Below are 23,182 nucleotides of genomic sequence, written 5' to 3'. Positions count from 1 at the left end.
TTAAAAGTGGTACCAAATCAGCTGTTATAACATTCCACCATATATATATATGGTGCATAATAGCAATGATATATATATACACACACACACACATACATATATATATATATATATATATCATTGCTATTATGCAACAAAAGTATCATAAGTCCAAAACGTAGTTCTTTCAGAAAAAGAAAATAATAGTTTCACCATTCCACAGCAAAACCGATGTACTAAACTTGCTATTGCAAGCAAAAATAAATATTGAAAAAAAAATGCATTTGACCAAATTTGAACACATGACAGTTTAACATAATAGCAATGATATATATATATACAGGGCTTGTAAGAAAGTAATTTCATCTTTCGAGAATAAAGTTACAATTTTTTTTTTTAATGACTTTTGTAAATGTTAGGATTTTTTCCTTTTAACATTTGATGACCATTACTTTTAGCTTACTTTAGAAGCAAATTGAACTTAATTTTGTTTACCACTGTTAGTTCAGTGTCAATTTTAACATGGAGTGCAAAAATGAACATTTTCGCCATATTTTGCTTTTATATTTCTGTAAAAGGTAAGAAAGCTGCTGAGGATTACAAAGAGATATGTGAAGTTTATGGTGTTAAATTGCTTAACAGAACGCACATATCAGAAATGGTTTAAAAATTTCCGTTCTGGAGATTTTTCACTCAAAGATGAGCAACGTTCTGGACAACCTACTGAAGTTGATAATGACCGAATCAAAGCAATAATTGAATCTGATTGTCATATAACTGTGCGCGAGATTACAGAGAGGTTAAATATATCACACACACACATACATACAGTCTGCTTTTAGTTTTCATCTAACAAATCCACTCACAAGGTTCTCTTTGAATGAACGGTGGGGTCGATAAAGTACCAATTGAACACTGAGGTCAATGTAATCTACTAGTCTCTCCCCTTCGAAATTGCCAGCCTTGTGCTAAAATTTGAAACCATTATTTTATCATTGATATAAAGTGGCATTCTGCCAGCCTTATGTTCTAAGTTCAAATTCTACCAAAGCCAGTTTTGCCTTTTATCCTTTCAGGGTTGATAAAATAAGTAGCAGTCAAGCACTTGGATTAATATAATTGACTAGCCCTCATCCCCAAAATTCCAGGCCTTGTGTCTACAGTAGAAATCATTTTTGTTAATGATAACTAGTAGAACCTGTGGAAATTCACAGCCTGTGGTACAGTATTAGCCAATCTCTCCACTTGATCATTTTCTATCAGTTTTCTTCATAATCCTTTAACTTCCTGGAAATCTTGTTAATTCCTTCAGTCAGGTTACCTCTTCTAACCTGTTTTCTCAATATGGCTTGTGTAAAATATCCTTGCCTTTCTTCATTATTCATACTGTGCTTCGTCTGTCGTTACGTTCTGAGTTCAAATTCCGCCGAGGTCGACTTTGCCTTTCATCCTTTCGGGGTCGATAAATAAAGTACCAGTTTCCCACTGGGGTCGATGTAATCGACTTAATCCCTTTGTCTGTTCTTGTTTGTCCCCTCTATGTTTAGCCCCTTGTGGGCAGTAAAGAAATACATTCATACTGTGCTTCATTCTTGGTTAACATTTCTCATTCTTTCCCAATTAGCTTCAGCTTTGTTGCTCATCACATGGCACCCTCTGTCGCCATTTCTTACAAGAATTTCATTCCTTTCCTCAAGAGTCAATATTTCTCATTCTTGATTCTCAACTCTTTATTCCTATTTATTATTTCTTCTCTTTGCCTTTTCCCAGTATCTTCTCTTCCACGTCTTGCTGCCTTGCTCAACAATTAATGTCCACTGAAACACCAAACTCCATTTCAGTAATAAAATAATCAAGAAGCACTCAATATTATAAAGTAACACCCATACCCAATCCCCAAGATATAACATTTCACATCTTTTTCAAAGAAAGTTAAGACGCAGGAGTGGCTGTGTGGTAAGTAGCTTGCTAACCAACCACATGGTTCCAGGTTCAGTCCCACTGCGTGGCATCTTGGGAAAGTGTCTTCTGCTATAGCCCCGGGCCGACCAATGCCTTGTGAGTGGATTTGGTTGACGGAAACTGAAAGAAGCCTGTCGTATATATGTATATATATATATATGTATGTGTGTGTATGTGTTTGTCTCCCTAGCATTGCTTGACAACCGATGCTGGTGTGTTTACGTCCCCGTCACTTAGCGGTTCGGCAAAAGAGACCGATAGAATAAGTACTGGGCTTACAAAGAATAAGTCCCGGGGTCGATTTGCTCGACTAAAGGCGGTGCTCCAGCATGGCCACAGTCAAATGACTGAAGCAAGTAAAAGAGTAAAAGAGTAACATGGTTATTAATATATAACTTGCTGGAAAAAAACCATCCAGGACATAACATCACACACATTTTACATAGGATGTAAGGAGCAAAATCATTATCATTATTTAACATGTTTTCCATGCTGAGATGGGTTGAATAGTTTGACAGGATGGATCCAAGAAGCTGCAGGGTTACGCTAAGCTTCAGTGTCAGCTTAGGTGTGTTTTCTATAGCTGAATATCTGATGCCAGCCACCTCAGTTGGGTAATATAAAGATAATAGAATAGACAGATGTTCAATCTTCATGACAATGATATGATCCAAGTTGTCAGTAAATAGTGAGAGAGAGAGAGAAAATCAAACAAACACACCTGGCACATGAATGCATACACATGCTTATGGCATTCACACATACAACCAGTTACTCTTACACAACCTATTATTGTCTGCATGTGCTTTATCAAGAACATTCGTGTAAGTGTGTGTGTGTATATGTGCATATGTCAGTAGCATTCATTTGAATCTCTCTCTCTTTCTTGCACACACATTTACCATCCTCTTTCCCCAACATTTTAATTTTTTTATACCACAGGACTCTAACCACTAGCATGACTGTCAAAAGTTTAATCCACTAATTACTTTGACACCATCCATTCATCCATCCAAATCTAATCTAGCCAGTATATCATCATCTTTGTGACACAGAGCAAAAGAAATTTTGTTTTAAAATTATTTATGCACCCTTTTCAAGCCGAGCCAGGCTCATGGGCCCAGTTTCCCGGTTTCTGTGGCGTATGTCTTCCCCACCAGCTGGACAGGACGCCAGTCCATCGTAGCATTACTAAAGAAACAGGAAGAGTGAGTGAGAGAAAGTTGGGGCGAAAGAGTACAACAGGGGTCGCCACCACCCCCTGCTGAAGCCTCGTGGAGCTTTAGGTGTTTTCGCTCAATAAACACACACAATGCCCGATCTGGGAATCGAAACCATGATCCTCCGACCGCGAGTCCGCTGCTCTAACCACTGGGCCATTTCACCTCCACAGCAAAAGCAATTAGCTGTTACGATACTTTCACTGCCTGAATTTTGTGGGAATACTGGTAGATCATTTACTTATACATTCTGTTACTATTAAACCCTTTGCTTGCTGGGGAGCATAGGTCATCAATAACTTTTTCAACTCTGGGCTGTCTTTTCTACTTTTCAGTTGAATCCTTGCTTTATTTCAGATCTACTTCAGTAACCAACTTCAAGCTAGTCTTAGGGCTCCTTTCTTCTGCCTCCCCTGTGGGTTTCAGATCAGGGCCTGACAAGTCATATGTTTCCCTGATCATATTGGTTATGAAGTGTCATCGATGCTTCAGTAACTTTGCTTTCTTTTTCTAGTTAGTAATATTGGCTCTTTGCACACCTATTTTAGATCTTGAAGAAGTGATCCATATTAGCCAGGCCTCTTTGACTTGTCCAGCAAGGCAGACCCATCCAGGAGCTTGCACACTACTGGCATAGACCTCAAGGTCATGAGACACAGAAGTCATCATACTACAAAAAGGAGTTGATCCTGTGGTAGTTACTTATACAGTCACCATGTCTGCTGTATGAAAACAAGTCACTTTATATATCACCATCATTTAAAGTCCACATTTCCACGCTTGCATCGGTGAGACGGAATTAGATGGGGACAGATTCTCTACAGCTGATGCCTTTCAGTAATAGAGTCGGCTGCAAGTAATAGGCTTATAAACCACAATATTTATCAACGTGGATCTTTCATGGGCACCCAGTAGTTGCTGTGAAAAAACGTCGGTGGATTACAACAACGGTAATAATGAAGAGAGTCACGACAGAGAGAATAAAGAAACGACGAGTGATTGTGTGAAATATTGCCCTTTGTCTCTTTATAAACTGAAGGATCAGCTTTGAATATTTTGCTCTCTATTCACTTTATACTCCATCCCCTCTTCCGCTTAGTAAACCATACATTACTACCACCACTGTTCTGCATCGTAACCATCAATATTTGAAGGCGGAGTGAGGTTTTATGAGGTTATATATAACGGCATTCCTTCGATATAACTCGACAAAACCAAAACATATCACTTCGGGTATTTCCGTGGGTTGTGGAGTATAGGTATAACGAAGTTATGCCAGCAAGGTCTCATTTTAAACTTGAAGAAAAAAAGCCTTGCATATTTGTTCTTACCCGTTTCATGTGTGTATGTATAACCCGCAAATTTCCAAGCAGACAACAGGATCGAACAGTCATTTGCTTCCACGGAAATATCCGAAGTGAAATGTTTTGATTTTGTCGAGCTATATCGAAAGAATGTCTTATATAACATTTTAAAATAAACCAGGTAAAAAAAAAAAAAAAGGTTAACGTGATTGTAACTGACATGGGAATAAATGAAATTTGAAACCGCGTTGAGGATCTTTGGAACGTTAATTCTATTGTGAGAAGTCGGAATAAATGTTATTTTAGACTAGGTAATGGATTTTATTGACGTTCACTTTTAGAAAATGTTTAAAAAGTAGTTCCAGCTGGGAGCAGGGTTGCCAGAATTGGAAAAGTAGATAGATTACGATATTTGTAGATTATTCTGAAAGCTATTTTTAAAAAATTACTTTCTACTTTAATATTCTAAGAAATAAAAATCCCATTGAGTATCATTAAATTATCAACTAAGTAAATTAGAACCGACTTACAGGTTATGTAATTTAAATTACTCGCTAAATTTCCGTTTTGGGTCTACTTTCGAACAGAATCCGATACCCCTTTTTTTTTTCACTAAATCAACGGGGTAAGTCGCCAAGACAAGGGTCGTTTCAGAATTAGGTCGGAAATTTGTTCAGAGTTATCTCCCCTGTTAGTCATGAACTCCCCCCTCCCCCGCCGCCCCAATTTATATCACACAATTTCAAATCTGATTATTTCATTTTAATTTTAAATTTTAATGAAAGAGGAAATCATTTGCAATTATGGCTTAGTTTCATATTCGTCGAATTATGGTTTTTTTCTCTTTAACTCACAATTTCAAGAGCTGTAAACATTTGAGAATTATCAGAAGGAAACCAGAAATTTGAAAATATATTTTTACAGCAATAAACATGACAGAGTTGATTTTCAGTAGCATTTAATAAAATATCAAATATAGATTCTTTATACTGACACAGTATCATAAATTGCAAGGGGTAAGTCGTACAGTCGATCCACCATGTATGTTATTTACTTTCTCCGTCCCGCAAGAGTCTTTTAAGTCTTCCTTTCAAAAAAGCACGAGTAAAGTGAACTGGCGTCAAACTAAAAAAAAAACCGTGCCCACACATTCGAATACGTGTGTACGATTTTACCTGAATTTTTTTCTTTCTCCTACGAAGACGGGAAGTTGTAATATTCGTGACATATTTAGGGATAATCGGTGGAGTACTTAGACGAAAAAATGTCTTGCAGTATTTAGCACGAGTCGACTCAACCTACCATTCTCCCGGGACAATAAAACAAGTAACTAGTCAATTTCTAACTCCGATTATGTTGATGAAATTCCTTTCCCGGGTGAAAAAGAATCATAAGAAACTACTTTTTCTTCTCTTTGTATGGATAAGGAAATTTATACATACAAAATTCTAATTTGCGATCGATCGCACCTAGAGACTTTCGATCTCTTTTTAAAATCTAAAATATTTAAAAATCGGTGACGTTTCGGTATTGGTATATAACATCAGTAATGAGTATTTGTGTGTGTATTCAGCTCTGTCACACTCATACCGTCATAGACTTTTACCGAAAGATTTCCACAATAGATGTAATAGACTCAAACGAACAATGATGACTAGTTAGCGAGTCACACACAATATATACACAGAGAAAGAGATTGTGAGAATGAATTTTAAAAACATATCTGAAAATAATAGGATAGAAATTAGACTTCTTGTGTCAAGTAGGTTTCTGTGCTCACCGGGTAACTTGTTAAATAGGTGAGCATAATATTTTTGAAGATTAAAATAGTTTTTTCTTTCGTTTTAATTTTTTTATAGACTCAATTCAGTTCATTTTACCATTATATTTGATCTAAAATAATATTTACAAAATATGGTGATTAAAATTATCTGTGTTTATTACAGATACACAAAGCAAGTATTTAGTCAAAGATAAAATGTCTTCCTATCGTGACCTCCACAAAGAAATAGCTTCAGTTTTCTTGTCATAAAAATATTCATTTCTTTACAACCCACAAGGGGCTAAACACAGGGGGGACAAACAAGGACAGACAAACGGATTAAGTTGATTACATCGACCCCCCCCCCCAGTGCGTAACTGGTACTTAATTTATCGACCCCCGAAAGGATGAAAGGCAAAGTCAACCTCGGCGGAATTTCAACCCAGAACGTAACGGCAAAAATATTATAAGTTCAGTATTATTACAATGAGAAGCGGACTAATAATAGTAAGGATAAACAAAGTAGAAAAAAAAAAAAGAATCGTGAAAAAGAGTAGAGTGGGTGGGGGGGCAAAAGTAAAAAGATTGTACCCAGAGTGCACAAACAAACAAGAAACAGAAAGAGTAAAAGAGAAAGTGCTATGTAACAAAAAAAAAAAAAAACCACTTCGAGATAAGACTCAGAGAATCAAAAATGGAATGAATGAAAGTTTCAGATGGAGTGAAAGAAAGAACGAATAGTTATGTGACAAGAGTGGTGTAGAAGATAGTGTAAAAGACGAAGCTTAGAGCAAAATAAAAAGTAAGGTATAGAAAGTTTGTGAGAGAGAGAGAGAGAGAAAATAAAAGAATATCAAAATAGGGCGAAGAAAAGAAAGAAAAAAAAAGGAAAATATAGAATGAATGGAGTTAAAGAGTAAAAGAAACAGAGCAAGGACTTGTGCTGGTGCGAGTTTTTATTTTTATTTTATATTCAAAGCAGTCGTAGGAGAGGGAGGGAAGAGGGGTGGAAGCACTCATTTCTCCAATACAACCACATGCTGACCGAGATGTCAAACGAACTCAGTACCAAGGGTTCCTTTATTTGTTTATTTAAATGTTTGTGTTTTTCATTCTATTTCCAGTTACTTTTTTGGTCATAATCCTAAGTTGACAGAGCTGTTGGGACCAAGGAGAAGTACAAAAATAATTAAGCAAAGAGGCAATTGGATTTTTTATTGTAGCTCTAACAAAGAATCTCACAACGAGTGTACACAATAGTTCCGAATAAATAGTTATAGTTTGTTGACTTGAGTATTAGAGAAGGCGAGATCGTAGATGCCGTTTTCACTAACAGAAACTAGCTTTCTTTTCAGTTTAGCGAACAGAAGAATATCAATAATGATATTTTTTTCATAGGTACAAGACCAAAATTGTGGAGGGAGTTGCTGCAGTTGATTAATTTGACATTAGTATTTGTCTGGTACTTATTTTATCGACCCCCAACACACACACACATACAAAAGAGGAAGACTAAAATTGACCTCAGTGGGGTTTGAACTCAGAACTTGAAGGGCTATAATTAAAAACAGCAGACATTTTGTCCGATGTTCTAATAATGATCTAGCAATACATACTCCCAAGGTTCACGTGACGAAAGATACTTCACGTTAGAGCACCCTCTTTATACTTTTTCAGCAAGGATTACTCCATTTCACCACTTAGTGATAATGATGTGCAGAAGAAAGAAGAAAGTTAACCTATATGTATATATATATATATATGAAAAACACATTTATCATATATAGTATTAAGTAATGAAACAGCGGAAGTTAAGAGAGAGAGAAAAAAAACATACTGCAAAAGTTAATCAAATAGGATACGTAAAAAGTGCCGGTCGAAAAAAGAAATTAGATTGTGAAAAGGGAACACGTGTATGAAATAAAAAGATTAAATCGAGAGCAAGGAAGGGCTACGAGAGAACAAGGGCTAGGGAGAGCAAACGACTACAGCCTTAATATATAAGGATATAAATACTCGAAGATAGCGAAAACCAAAATACTACTAAGTTGACTATCGTACCCTTACTGTACTTCTCACACACACCATAGACAGGGCTTAAATTCTGGGTGATCATAACGTACCGTTTTCGCTTTCCTTAAGGATATTAATTTTTCATATTTGCTGGTGTTTCCTCCGACCATTATCATTAGTTTTGTCTAATTGTGTTCTGTAATTGTTTATTCATTTTGCTAAACGGATACTAGTGTTCCCTAATATTAAAGTAATTTGATTTATACTGGAAATTACATTTAAGAGCCTTGTGCTAGTCGAGCACTGACCTAAAACCCCTTGCTTTTTTTTTTTTTTGGTTAAAATTTTGTTGTTACAGCATCGTTATTATGGATATCCATTCATTTATTTATAAAATTGAAAGAAAAGGTAAAAGTTTACGAAAAGTGGAACGGTACGTTATACTCCAATATCGCCTAAATTTTTCAACTCAAGACCGATTCTCATCAAGTAGGCCTTTGATTATTCCAAACATGACCATCCCGTCCTTTTGGAGGAAGTATCGGCGATTACCGTCATCTAGGACTACATTACCTAATGTGTTCTTAATTTTTAGGACCGTGCAATATGAATTGGTGGCGACTTGGCTGTTTTCTCTAGTAGGTCGAGCGTCCACACAGGGTTTCTCTTATTGGTTATAGAGGAAGAGCTTTTTTTTTTACTTAAATCAAATCAACAATTGTTCGATATTAAATGTTCTACTCAACACTATGTAATTTCAAATGCGCTCTAACTTATTTTAGATTTTGTAGCTGAAAAATCTACGCTTAACTCATAGGAAGTGTAAGAAAAGGCAATCAAATCTCTCAAATCACACTCCACCGTCTTTGACACAAGTTAAAGAGATAGAAAGATATGAAAGAGTAGAGACAAAAGGATAAAAAAAGAAAGAAATCAAAGCTTTTTTTTTATTTCTGTCAATCAAAAACTGGTCGACTGTTTAGCCCTGACCAGCAAAACTATGCTCGAGGGCGTTCCAGCCGTGACATCGTCATTTTTTTTTAATCAGAGATATGACTACATTAACTAAAATATCCTTCCTTAAAATGTAATATGAGGGAAATTTGACTACTATATTTAGCAGGTCGAGCAACCATGCTCTACTTAGGGTTCCAAAACGTCCAATAATGCGGTCGAAAATATCAATAAACAAATAAAATTAAAAGAATTGCCTTCGGCAGAAGACCCGATAACAATCAACGTGGATTTATAAAGGACATAGAACGATTTTGCGGACCTGGATTCTTCTTTGCTTATTTTTGGGAAACAGGAAAGCACTTGTTACCTTTACGTACCCTATAAGATTTAGATATTATATCGTATTTCTGTTTATTTTTGAGGCTTCGTTATTTGGTAAAGAGTGAGAAACATTTTCTTATATATACGTGTATATTTATATATAAGCATCTAACCAAGTGGCGAAGCGATGTAAATGAGATAAACTGCACAGCAGAAAAAGTTGTCAAAATTCCATGGCATACATAAAAAAAAAAAAAAAGGTAACAAGCTGCTTTTTTTTTATCTTTTTTTTTTTTTTGCATTTTGGTTTTTGTTTGCCTATACGTTTAACTTACCACTCTTAGGTCAAGTACTCCATCTTCAGTGTCTTGCAACAGAGACACAAACTTCGAGGTAAGAAGACCGAGACTTTTCTCGTGCCTGCTAGGTGGTGTTTGTTCTGCACTAGCCATCATGTGTAACTGCAGGCGAAAGCACCACGATAAATTGGGTTGTCGGCGCACAGTACGCTGGGTAGATCCTCTTTATCTCGTTTTCGTCCCTACCTTTTTTTTTTTTCTTTCAATAATATGAGCTGTTGCAATTTTTTGCTTCTTCTCTTAACCCTCACTTTTCTTTATTTGCTTCTTATTTCTTTTTCCTTTTACTTATTCCTCCATCTTTTCTTCTCTTCTTTTCCCAGCCGTTGTTGTCTTTCATTTCGCCTTCATCCTCCCTCCCATTATCACCTCTCTCTCTCACTTTTTGTTTTCCTTTCCTGCTCTCATTCTTTCTTTCACTCTTACTCTTTTATTTTATTCCCTCCTTCTTTTACTTATAATTGCTTTTTTCACTCTTCCTCCTCCTCGTACGTCATCTCCCCTTCGTTCCCACTCCAGTGATTTTTAAGTTTGTCACCTTTTGTTTGCCTTTCTTCCTTTCATTTTTCTCTCACACATATTCCTCCCTTTTTACACTACTTTTTTCTCGTCGTTATCGTTCTTCCTCTTCTCTACTGTCATAATTCCTCTTTCTTTCTTTTTCTCTCTCCCTATCACACTCTTTATCTCATGCTCCTCCATCTCCTCCTCTTTTTTGTTATTTTTTAACTCATCTTTCTTTCTATTATTACCGCCGGTTCTCCCCCCTCTTTCTTTCATTCATACTTACCTTAGAAGAAAGAGCAAGAGGTGAAGGAGAAGTTGAAATAGTAAACGTAAATGAGATAGAGAGAAGCGTAGAGGAAAAAGAAGGCTAAGCAGACAACGAGAAAACCACTCACTCCGTACTTCTCTCATTCTTCTGTCTCCTGCTGCTGCTACTCATTTTCTTTCATTCATATTTTCTTACCTCTCCTAATGTCTGTGTATATGTATTTCTTCAGAAGTATACTAGTATGTGTGTGAGAATGCTTATATAAATATGCATGCGTATTTAGAGAGTATGGGAATATATCTTTCCTCTTGGGTGTTTTCATTAATAATCCAAGCCTTCTCTTCCTTTTTACGAGGCAACTTCAACCTCGTTACTCCGACATGCCTCATATGTAGCAGCCATATATATCCCTCAAAGGTTCTTTTGCAGGAACCACATGGTTTTAAATCCAAAATCTTGAAATCGGTAGTCACTTGATAGAGTGATTCTAAAGCACACTGTTGAACCGGCCGTTTTCTTCACCCTCCCCCCTTTTTTACTGGGGAAGGGATCAGTCCAAAACCTTAGTAACTTTTTGATTTTGTGGTCCACGACATACACTATTTATTACCAATCCGATTCTTACTGATACAGCCAGACCAGCATTGTGTACAAACTTTTGTGACAATCCTTACTTACTACTCAAGTTCAAGCCAACAAGGAAGTCTATAGCCGAGCTTGCTAGAAAAAGCAAGCAAATCTCCTTCTAAGCATACGCTACTGTATTATCAAAGGAAGGGCACATTAGATAACGTGGTCCTTATCAGTGTCGGATTTAGATGAACAGAAGCTACTTAATTTGTGAGCCCCCTATTTACAGGCTGTGATGGTGTCAAATTCATTATACCCTTTGGCCGTAAGCCGCCTAGATTTTGAGGCACAAGTTCTCGTACAGTTTCTGAAAAATAAATAAATAAAGACACTGGGTGGTCACGGCTGGAACGCATCTGATCATCATAGGTTATTCATGCTGGTCGATACGGAATTACTGGTATATCTACCTCCTACTATGATTTGTTTGTTTTCCTGGCATGTAATTACTTTCTCTAATTCCCTTTCGTCTCGCGATAACGAGTGTAATGATGTTGAGAAATGTGAAGGTTACTATTATTGATCAACACTGATCCAGCATACATACAATCAAAAGCATTCCATTACGTGTTTATTCCATCATTACTTTCAACGATTTTGTATTCAAAGTGGTCTTCATATTTTCAAACGGCAGGAACACTTTTTTACTGCTGTCTCTAGCAGTTTGAGCAACCATATAGAAGCACTTGCGTGTGTGTGAAACGTAACTGGTTTTTATGTTGATTTGGTTTTATTCTAGTCTACAACACAAATATATCATCGGGTGAAGAAACCAATTTTAAAAAATGTATGCTAGCTAAGTTGTCAAAATACTTCAGAAATTAACAAGTGTCAGGCTATTAAATAATTTTCTATTTCTCTAATTGCTAAATGACTCCGGACTTGACTTTGATCAACTTCAGTAGACAGTCTTTTACTTACAAAATATTTGGTAAAATGTAAAGAAAGAAAAAAAGACAAGAAATGTCAAATACAATAAACCAAAGGCATTTGTTTGAATTTACTGTAAACAAAAAGTGAATATTTCCCCCAAGAAAAGTACTGTGATTTAAAAAAAAAATTTGGAAATCGTTTATGTAAATATTTTTTAAAGGGTGTCAAGGGATTATTTATATTCCAAATGGGTCGCAATGGTAAAATGTTGAGAATGTTTCTTTTTATTTCTTATTCTACAAACACAGAACCTTAAATCTTCAGATATGTTGTTTATAACTTCGACAACAATTACCATAGACACTTACCCAAGAAATATATTTTTCTTAATGGTAATGTATTTAGGGTTCGTAGACTAGGAGGTAAAAATTTTTTTTTTAATTTTGGATAAAATATATTTGACATTCAACCGAGTTCGTATTATTCCTTATTGTTAAAAACTTAAGGACGGCCTGAATGTGGAGCTGTGACCTTTAAAATCTGTTTTGGTGTCTTCTGAAAAATGTCATTGCTGATGCCCTACGCTCACTCATTTTCTTCTTTTCTATTGAACTAATTGTTTTTAATTTAGGTGCAAAAGCCATTAATTTTAAGGGGTTAGTGGAGTATATTGATCCCCGTACTTGACTGGGACTTTTTTTTATCACACCCAAAAGGACGAAAGGCAAAATGTGGCCCCGAAAGGATTTGAACTCAGACTATGAAAATACGGATTCAATGTCATGCTCCAATGATTCTGCTAATCCACCGCCCTATATCATTCTAATAATGATAATTTCTAACACAGGTTTAAGGCCGTGAATTTGATGGTGGGAGGCTAATAGACTGAACCAGTCTCATCCCTTGATCGGTACTTTATTGACCGCGGAAGAACATTACACAAATAATGATTTCTAAAACATATTTAATGCCCCACGATTTGGGGCGTAGTCTATTAAATCGATCCGTGTACTATATTTTTATTGAACTTTGAGGAATGAAACGAAAAAATTCGACATTGGTTAGATTTCAACTCAGAACTTCAGTATTATAATTTTATCTCTTTGGGCATAATTAACTACCAAAATCCATTTTTACTGATACTAGATTCTTCAACTCCACAGCTCTAGGCTTTGGGCACAAGGAAGAGATAGAGTTGTAGTATTTGTTGTTGGTTAGCCAAAAGTCAAGCCTGACCGAGCAGACATGTGATCGATAGCATTCCAGCTGTGACTACACCAACTTTCCTTGTTTAAGACAGCAGGGTGTGGTTTCAAAAATGATTTACCTATTATTTGCAGCAGGTCAAACGACCACAGAGTCTCTCTCTTTAACTTGAATTGCCGGAAGTTATAGAGTTTATTGAAGCATCATTACTGGACGGATAAAAAGTAAGTGAACCAAAAAAGTAACTTCATGCAGCAATCAATTTGTTTTCGAGTAATACGTGAAAATATTCATCAAATATATTTTTCAGTTGAACAACATTTGTTTCAACTTAGGCCGACTTTGCCTTTTAATCTATCTGGGATTATTGAAACAATTAGCAATAGTTCTACATACTAAATACATGTATCGTATATGTAATATAAGGATTTGAAAAACCTTTAGTAGAAACGTTTAAGCACTTTTGACAATACCATTGGATTGGTTCTGGTTTTTAAAGCTAGCTGGTGAAAGCAATAAAGATACTTTAGTCTTAGAGCTCCACAAGCAAGCAAATTTTACTCAGCTGACATGACAAAGAGAGATCAGTGTGTGTGTGTGTGTGCGTGAATGTGTATGTATGTATGTATGTATGTAGTTCCTGACTGGATTTGAAAGGAGAAATTTTCTTTCTACAGAAGGAATAGTTTGCGATATCCTTACCCATGAAAATAGTGTTTGAATCCAATTTGAAACCATGTACATATTCAGTAATATTTAATCTGGAAATGATTGGCGATCAACCCGACTGAAACATCATGTTGTAAATCATCAAATATTGTAAATATTTAGCTGAAAGAAGAAACTGTTGATTGTAAACAATGTATAATTACCAAACTTCCTTCTTATACCTGTACACAGTCACTATATTACAACATCATGATGTTACAAGACCCACAATTATTTCACTTTTTTTACCAAGTAACTAAAGAATTTAAAAAAACTTACCTAAAATATTTTTTAATGCATCAAACCAACTATTTTCAGAGTATGTTAAACTGGAGTAGAACAGCCTCTACAACTTCAGTAACTTATGAACTCAGAACACAAAGCAGAAAGACAACACCAACAAAATGGAATAGTTGATGCTGAATACACTATTCTAGCATGACTATTGTTCTGTTGATTGCAATGAACTAAAAAGTACCTCTGGTTGGCTCTAGAGTTGGTTTGCATTCTGAGCTAAAGTTTGTGGTTTATGTGGTTTATAACCATGGTAACAAATGATTTCTGCCCTTAACACGAAGACAGACTCTTTTACTTGTTTCAGTCATTTTGACTACGACCATGCTGGAGCACCGCCTTTAGTCAAGCAAATCGACCCCAGGACTTATTCTTTGTAAGCCTAGTACTTATTCTATTGGTCTCTTTACGGGGACATATACACACCAGTATCAGTTGTCAAGCAATGTTGCGGGGGACAAACACACACACACACAACGACGGGCTTCTTTCAGTTTCTGTTTACCAAATCCACTCACAAGACTTTGGTTGACCCGAGGCTATAGTAAAAGACACTTGCCCAAGGTGCCACACAGTGGGACTGAACCCAAAATCAAGTACTTACTACTGCGCCTATATAAGATATGTTTGAGGAGTGTGATACTATGGAGAAATAAAAGACAGGCTTTTGAATAGGAAAGATTTGCTGAACCTGGGAGGAAATGAGATGAACGTAATTTGTTGGATATATAATGGTAACTTTATGTGAAAGGTGGTGCACAAGAGGGATAAGAGAATCGAAGTGTGCTAGAAATGTGACTGCAAATGTTTCAGCATGTTATTAGAATGGAAAGTAAATTACTGGGTGAAAAGAAGAATATGTTGTCAGTGGTTCCTGAGAGACAACCAAGAAACTTGCATTTTGTTGCATAAATAACATATAACAGAGGTCATGGGAGTAGTCAGACCCCCCAAAAAAGACAAAAATATATTTACCACAGTGTAGCTAAATATTCTAAAACCAATGTTAAGTATTATTTATCAATGATTTTATTTTATTTTAATGTATCAAAATTGAACCTAATTCGATGACTGGCACTCATGCCAGTGGAGTGCTAACAGCTCCATCCGAGCAGGATTACTGCCAGTGCAGCTGTATGGCTTCCATGCCGGTGGCACGTAAAAAGCACCATTTGTGCATGATCGTTACCAGCATCACTTTACTGGCACTTGTGCCGGTGGCATGTAAACAAAATATTCGAGCAAGGTCGTTGCCAGTGCCGCTGGACTGACTTCTATGCAGGTGGCACATAAAAAACACCATTTGAGCATGGCCGTTGCCAGTACCGCCAGACAGGCCCTCGTGCCAGTGGCATGTAAAAGCACCCACTACACTCTCACAGTGATTGGTATTAGGAAGGGCTTCAAGCTGTAGAAACTCTGCCAGATCAGATTAGAGCCTGGTGCATCCATCTGGTTCACCAGTCCTCAGTCAAATCATACAACCCATGCTAGCATGAAAAGCAGACGTTAAATGATGATGATAATGATGATGATGATGATGAGAAGCTGAAAGTTTTGCATTCATGTGTGTGTGTATGTTCTTTTTCTAATTTTAGAGTAAATTTTGACCAGCCACCTACTTGGTAACAAGATTGTGAAGTAAGTATTTTCTTTTGACTATCATCTTTTAAATCTTAAGAAAGTCTTGCAGACATCTATAGTCTCAGATATCATGATCATTTGTAGCATATGAATTAAGGATTTGCATTCTCTTCCTCAAGATCCCAAATTCAACCATACTTTGGTCCAGATGGTGGAGGCACAATGGCCCAGTGGTTAGGGCAGTGGACTCGTGGTCGGAGGATTGCAGTTTCGATTCCCAGACTGGGCGTTGTGTGTGTTTATTGAGCGAAAACACCTAAAGCTCCACGGGGGTGGTGGTGACCCCTGTTGTACTCTTTTGCTCCAACTTTCACTTTTACTTCCTGTTTCTTGACTAATGTTGTGATGGACTGGCGTCCCGTCCAGCTGAGGGGAACACATATGCTACAGAAACCAGGAAACTGGGCCCATGAGCCTGGCTAGGCTTGAAAAGGGCGCATAAATAAAAAAATTGGTCCAGATGGGTTGGTATGTATCCTGTTGCTTTAATAATAATAAGTATGAAGCTGAAGGTGTATCTTGGGTACTGGATTTGCAAGCTCCTCAACAATAGTCCATGGATGTCCTCTTTCTCTTGTATCTTTCTAACGTCATAATGTCCAGAAGGCAGCAGATGTTCACAACAGAACATATCTTTTCTATGAACTGGTCCATTTTTTTAGCGTTGTTCTGACAAGTAGATCTTACTAATTCTCTGTATCAGCTCTTATTTCATATCTCTCCTCAAGTTTATTAGCTATCCTAATTTATAAATGTGTGAGTGTGTATTGACACTGTGTGATAGGTGTAAATGAGTGTCACTGTCAAACATGCAGCCTCATTCTCCTTCATAATTCTGCAAAAACATTTCTTATTTCTTTACTGCCCACAAGGGGCTACATACAGAGAGGACAAACAAGGACAGACAAATGGATTATGTCGATTATATCGACCCCAGTGCATAACTGGTACTTATTTAATGAACCCAAAAGGATGAGAGGTAAAGTTGACCTCAGCGGAATTTGAACTCAGAAGGTAGTGGCAGACGAAATACTGCTAAGCATTTTGCCCGGCATGCTAACGTTTCTACCCGCTCGCCGCCTTAAATGCAAAAACATTTCTGGCCATGGGGAAATATTGCATGGCTGGGAAATGTGTGAGGGTTAGATACAGGAAGGGCATCTGGCTGAGAATATCTGCCTCAATAAACTCCATCTAATGTATGCAAGCATGATAAGAGGGCTTTAAAACGATGATAATGAACTTAAATTAACATTTCTGATCTTTTGAAATACAGAGTGAGCTTTATTTAGTTCCACATTCACCAAGATGTTGTTGATCAAAGAACACTTGTCCTTAAGTCAGTTTAAGTTAATCTCGACTGATTTATTTCAAAAGAAATCAATTGTCACTAATGCTTTCTATTGATTTAAGAGTATCTACTTTATTCTGCAGTGTATATGTATGTATACATTCTTGTTTTAACCAACCCTACAACTTTTCTGTAAATGAATACTCCTTTCACCTGACATCTCTTTTTATACTATACTAGCACTATGACCTGGCGTTGCCGGGTCATAGTGCTAGTGCATGCATATACAGCTGCGTGCATGCGCACATACACGCGAGTACTGTCCAAATCTCCGACCAATCACATACAGCTAGCTGGCATTCAATTGGCGTATCAAGTTTCGGGCATTTTGATTGGGTTTTGGGAAAAAAATTCACCAAAAATCACTTCTATTGATTTTTTAATGGCTTTGAGGGGCGACTGGGGAAATGTAAAGATGTGCACGACCACCCTTCGATGGTTTTGAATGACCATAGAAAGTGCGAGCCCTCTAACTGAAAAATTGTGGATTTCTATGAAGGACACACACGCAGACATTTTGCCGTTTATGTATATAGAGATTACTTGTTATTAAGATCTAAGCAGTTCAAAGAATGTCAATCCTTAAATTTTTTGACAGAACTTAAAAGCAGTAAGTTAATTCATGAAAGAAGTATCGACCGAATATTCCTCAAATTATACTTTATTTTGAAAAAGGGTCAAATATATTGGAAGATGTAGTCATGGATACATAATGCTCAAGAAAAGGATGGCCTGATCATGACTATGAGAGCGGGTTGAAAAATTCATAGGCTGACAATGAAGGAGTGGTGCTAGAGCTGTGAAATCTTGCATACATTAGTGTCAACACTTCTTATTAATAACTGCATTATTTCTTTCCAAGCAAACTGACATTTGACTGTTCAAAGAAGACTTCAAAAGTAACTGGTTGCAACTTCTCTTTAAAATGGACAAAATTTGGTATCATTGTCTTATCAAGTACCTGCAGAAAAAGGGTTTAGCCCTGCCAAGGACATTCATTCTGACATAGTTCCTACATTAGGGGATGACACTCCAGCTTTATCAACAATGAAAAAGTGGGCGGCTGAAATTAGGAGGGGAAGTGAGAGTTTTGAAGATGACCTAACGTCTGGATGTCCTGCAACTGACACCACCAAGGAAAACATTCATCAATTCATCACATGGCAATGGATTACAGGTGATTGACAATAAATCAAATAACTAATGCTATTAGCATATCCCATGAGAGATTTGAGAATATTTTGCACAATCAACTTCTCATGATGAAGGTTTCTGCTTGGTGGGTGCCATGTCTTCTGACACCTGATCAAAAGCACATCAGGCTGATCACATCTGACATTGTTGATGCAGATTCAGCTGCTTTCCTTGAACGTTTCCTAACCCAGGATGAGCATTGGTTTCGTCACATTGAACCAGAGACAAAGAGACAGTCCATGCAGTGGAAACACCCCTCCTCGCCTATCCTAAAGGAAGTCAAGATCATTTCATCTGCAGGGAAGGTGATGGCCTCAGTTTTTTGTTTTGTTTTTTGGACCAAGAGGAGGTAGTGAGGTTATAGAGCCTTGCTACGGTTGAGATTAATTAATATAAATTTTGTCCTATTGTATAAACACGATGCAAAAGGCATTGTGTTTATTGACTATCTTCAAAAGGGCCATACCATCAATGGAAAGTTCTGTGTCAACTTGTTGAGGCAGTTATGAAAGGCTATCAAGATCAAACACTTAGGAAAACTGACGAGGGGGTGGGGTCTTGTTTCATCGAGACAATGCTCCAGCACGCAAGTCCTTGGTTTCAATGGTTACTGTGTGTGATTGTAGCTTTGAACTAGTTGAATACCCTCCATATCCTGATTTGGCACCATCTGACTATCATCTGACATGAAAACATCCTTGGCTGGGAACCAGTATCGCTGTGATGATGACATCATGTCTGTTGTTGATAACATTTCTGACCAACAGAATGGAAGTTCCATTCTGTTGGTCACTGCAACACTGATGGAAAAAGTGAGTGTACTGCAAAGAGAACTATGTTGAAAAATAAATCTCGTTTGGTCACATTCCATAAGAGTATCTTGATCAGTCTACAAACTTTTCAGTTTACCCTTGTAGAATACCAATGATCACATATCTGTTTGATAAGGGCAGGTATGTGGCTAAATATCAATAACATATGATGTGTTTCAAAAATAGATTATAATACTTCATATGAATTATTTTCAAAATAATATTTAATTTTGTTTTGCAACTCATATCAGTGACCTGTATTGTTGAGAAGTTCATTTGATAAGCACATGGCTCCAGGTTTTATTCCTTAGGCACTCTGAAGATATTGCCTAACCTGAGCCTTCTATGGTGGACCTTAAATTGAGCAATGCTTTATGAGTTAAATTTGGAGGACGCAAAACTGTGAGGAAGTGAATTTTGTTTGTGTGTGTATAACAAATATATACTTACATGTGAGTGTATACAAATAAGTAAATAAATATATATATGAATGTATGTAGGTATGGTATGTATGTGATGGACTTCTTTCAGTCTCTTATGAAATTCATTCACTAAGCTTTGTTTGGTCCAGTTAAGAAGACCAAGGTGCCATACACATGCTTAAGAAGCAATTTTATTAACAATATACCCATGCCTACACTCTAGCATAACTATATATTTGTGTGTTATGTGCATGCATATGTGTGGGTCTGTGTGTATGAGTATATATATATATATATATATATGTATCTATGTATGTACAAGGATGGCCAAAAGTCAGCTGACAGTAAATCAAAACCATTTAATTCCAAGATTTATTTATGAATGAATTTAATAAAAGCATCTAAATACGAAACATCATGAAAATTTGGAGTAAAGATTGTTTGCCAATATAACATGGCAGTCCTGGTTTAGGATGAATGTTGCTTTAATTCAACCCCAGGAGACATCGTCTCCAGCTGGCTATATGACACGATCTGTGTTGTACAGCCCGCTGGAGACAATGTCTCCTGGGGCTAAATTACAGCAACATTCGTCCTAAACCAGGACTGCCATGTTATATTGGCAAACAATCTTTATTCCAAAGTACTGTTGCTAAATATATCTCATTGTGAGATTTAGAAATAGTAATTTTCTAATCATGAAAATTGTTCAATCTGAAGTCCTTCTTGCGCGACCTCATTTTTCCAAATGAGTAAATAAAACTGAATATTAAGTATTTATGGAATTTTGATTTACTGTCGAGTGACTTTTGGCCAACTCTGTATATGTGTGTGTATTTATGCACGTGTGTGTGTACTACCCACAAACCCCAACTCTACCCCAACCCCCAGCCGAACCCCCACCCCACCCATGTTTTCCCCACTCTCGCCTCCCCCACCTCCCAACAACATCACACCACACCACACTACACCATACAACATTACACATCACATCACAACACACCACCCACACACCCACCCTCACATCTTCACACCTACACATACATACACGCACACGTCCAGACCACCAGCCCTCTTTCACATGCACATACATACTCTCTTATACACACACACCTTTGTGTTGGGGGGGGGTCATCTTTACCTTGTTATCTCCCCTACTTTCCTTCCTGTGTTTGACCCTTCTGTCCGGCACTAGTCGCCATGATAGATCGTTAGCCACTACACACATTTTTTTCTCTCCTTGTTTTTCCCGTGTCCCTTTCTGTAGAAGAGCGTAGGCTCGAAACGTAAAAGACTTTTTCTATTCCTGAGCATTATACTAATACATCTGTTTGTTCTGTACACCACCTGTCTTATTTAGATGAATATGTACCTAAGTTGAGGCACCAGAATTTAGTATGGTATTATCCATACAATTTCAAAGTAAGGTGATTAAAATCAAAATAAGCAACAAACATTACCTCTGGATATCCTTATTGCTTATTTTGATTATATATATATATATATATAACGGGAAAGTTTACGAAAATAAACAAAAGACGAAGGCAGGTGGAGTACAAACAAACAAATGTATTAGTATAGTGCTCAGGAGTAGAAATAGAAAAAGTCTTTTACGTTTCGAGCCTACGCTCTTCGACAGAAAGATACACAGAAAAAAACAAGGAGAGAAAAAAATGCATGTAGGAGCTAACGATCTATCATGGCGTCCTGATATATATATATATATATATATATATAGTGTAATAAATAAAATATATGCATACATACAAACATATATGTACGTACCGACATCTACATGTATAAATACATGCATATATATATATATATAAGTGTGTGTGTATGTGTGTGTATTTATCCTTGTCTTGACATCACATGATTGCAAGTCAACGTCACCATCAAACAAGTAACATTCGTTTCCAGTCTTTGCTGAATGGGGAATATTTCCTTCTTTAGAAACAGGTGATGGCTGATGATAGGGAGGTTATTCAGCTGCAGAAAATCTGCTTTCATGCATTCTGTCTACTCCATACCTGCGTGAAACAGTGGACATTATGATACTACAGCAGCTGATATATATATAAGTAATATCTTATAACTTCATCTGAGTCTCAAATATGAAGTACGCAGGCTCCAATGAAGCTATAAGTTGTTAGTCAGACACTCAACTGTGAGTCTTCTGCATCTTATAGCAGAAACAGCTCTGGGCTAATGAAGTTCATAAAAAAATAATAAATGTGCCCTTGTAAAGCCTAGCCAGGCACATGGGCCTGCTTTCCCGGTTTCAGTGGTGTATGCGTTCCCCAGCTTGACGGGACACTAGTCCATCGCAGCGTTACTCATTTTTGCCAGCTGAGTGGACTGGAGCAATGTGAAATGAAGTGTTTTGCTCAAGAACACAACGCATCGCCCGGTCCAGGAATCGAAACCACAGTCTTACGATCATGATGCTGACATCCTAACCACTAAGCCACATGCCTCCACAATGAAGTTCATAAGATAATTATTTATTACTTTTTCATCTCATTTGCTTATTACTGCTCTGTACTCAACTAATGCTTCTTTCTGAAGCATTGTATAATTTATTGAGTTCTAAGTCAGGTTATTAGTATCATAATGCTTGCAGCGATATCAGTGGAAGATGAACAGAGACAGTAGTCTTTGCATGTGGCAGATGTATATGTAGGATAAACACTAGAAATGTACAGAAAATAGACTTTGTCAAATGCCAGGTGGGATACTTAGAAGTAGTAGATAGCTTCCATTATCTGGGTGACCAAGTCAGCAGTAGAGGTGGATGCTCCAAGAGCGTAACTGCTAGAATAAGAATAGGCTGGGCAAGGTTCAGAGAACTTCTACCTTTGTTGGCAACAAAGGGCCACTCCCTCAGAGTGTAAGGCAGATATTTTGATGTCTGTGTGCAAACAGCCATGCTACACAGCAGTGTAACATGGGCTGTGACTGCAGAGGACATGCAAAGGCTTGAAAGAAATGCAGCTGGTATGCTTCACTGATGTGCAATGTCAGTATGCATGCATGACAGAGGGTAATCATCTTGAAAGAAAAATTGGGCATAAGAGATGTCAAATGTGGTGTACAAGAGAGAAGATTGTGCTGGTATGGTCATGTGATGTGTATGAATGAGAGCAGCTATGTAAAGATGTATCAGTCTCTAACTGTGGAGGGAACCTGTGGAGGAGGTAGACCCATGAAGACATGGGGCAAGATGGTGAAGTACTGGGTTGGCCAGAAAGTTTGTGCTGATTTTTAAAGGAAAGAAAAAGGTCAATAAATACTTGCCATTACATTTTTAATCAACCAAATATGAACCATTTTGTTACACAATGCACCTCCAGCTTTCCTTTAACTTGAAAATACCCTCTTCCCAGAATTGAGATG

At 37.1% G+C, this 23,182-nt stretch overlaps 1 protein-coding gene and 1 long non-coding RNA gene across 2 annotated transcripts in view; one reads left to right on the top strand and one right to left on the bottom strand.

The window, feature by feature from the left end:
- LOC115221450 (transcription factor E2F5-like) overlaps positions 1-10,514 on the bottom strand; it is a 39,482-nt gene extending 28,968 nt beyond the window's left edge. Inside the window, exon 1 of the mRNA XM_029791635.2 lies at positions 9,854-10,514. Coding sequence (XP_029647495.1) covers positions 9,854-9,973 — 120 coding nt within the window. The 5' untranslated portion in view covers positions 9,974-10,514. The remainder of the gene's footprint in view (positions 1-9,853) is intronic.
- On the top strand, positions 2,081-22,748 carry LOC118766968. The gene is made up of 3 exons (XR_005002888.1): positions 2,081-2,109; positions 14,039-14,046; positions 22,439-22,748. It is a non-coding gene; the product is annotated as an uncharacterized LOC118766968 (long non-coding RNA).
- The last annotated feature ends 434 nt before the right edge of the window (positions 22,749-23,182 follow it).

Source organism: Octopus sinensis, linkage group LG18 (assembly GCF_006345805.1).
Source record: "Octopus sinensis linkage group LG18, ASM634580v1, whole genome shotgun sequence".
Taxonomy (NCBI): domain Eukaryota; kingdom Metazoa; phylum Mollusca; class Cephalopoda; order Octopoda; family Octopodidae; genus Octopus; species Octopus sinensis.
Note: the sequence above shows the minus strand (reverse complement) of the source record. Positions and strands in the feature narration are given on the sequence as shown.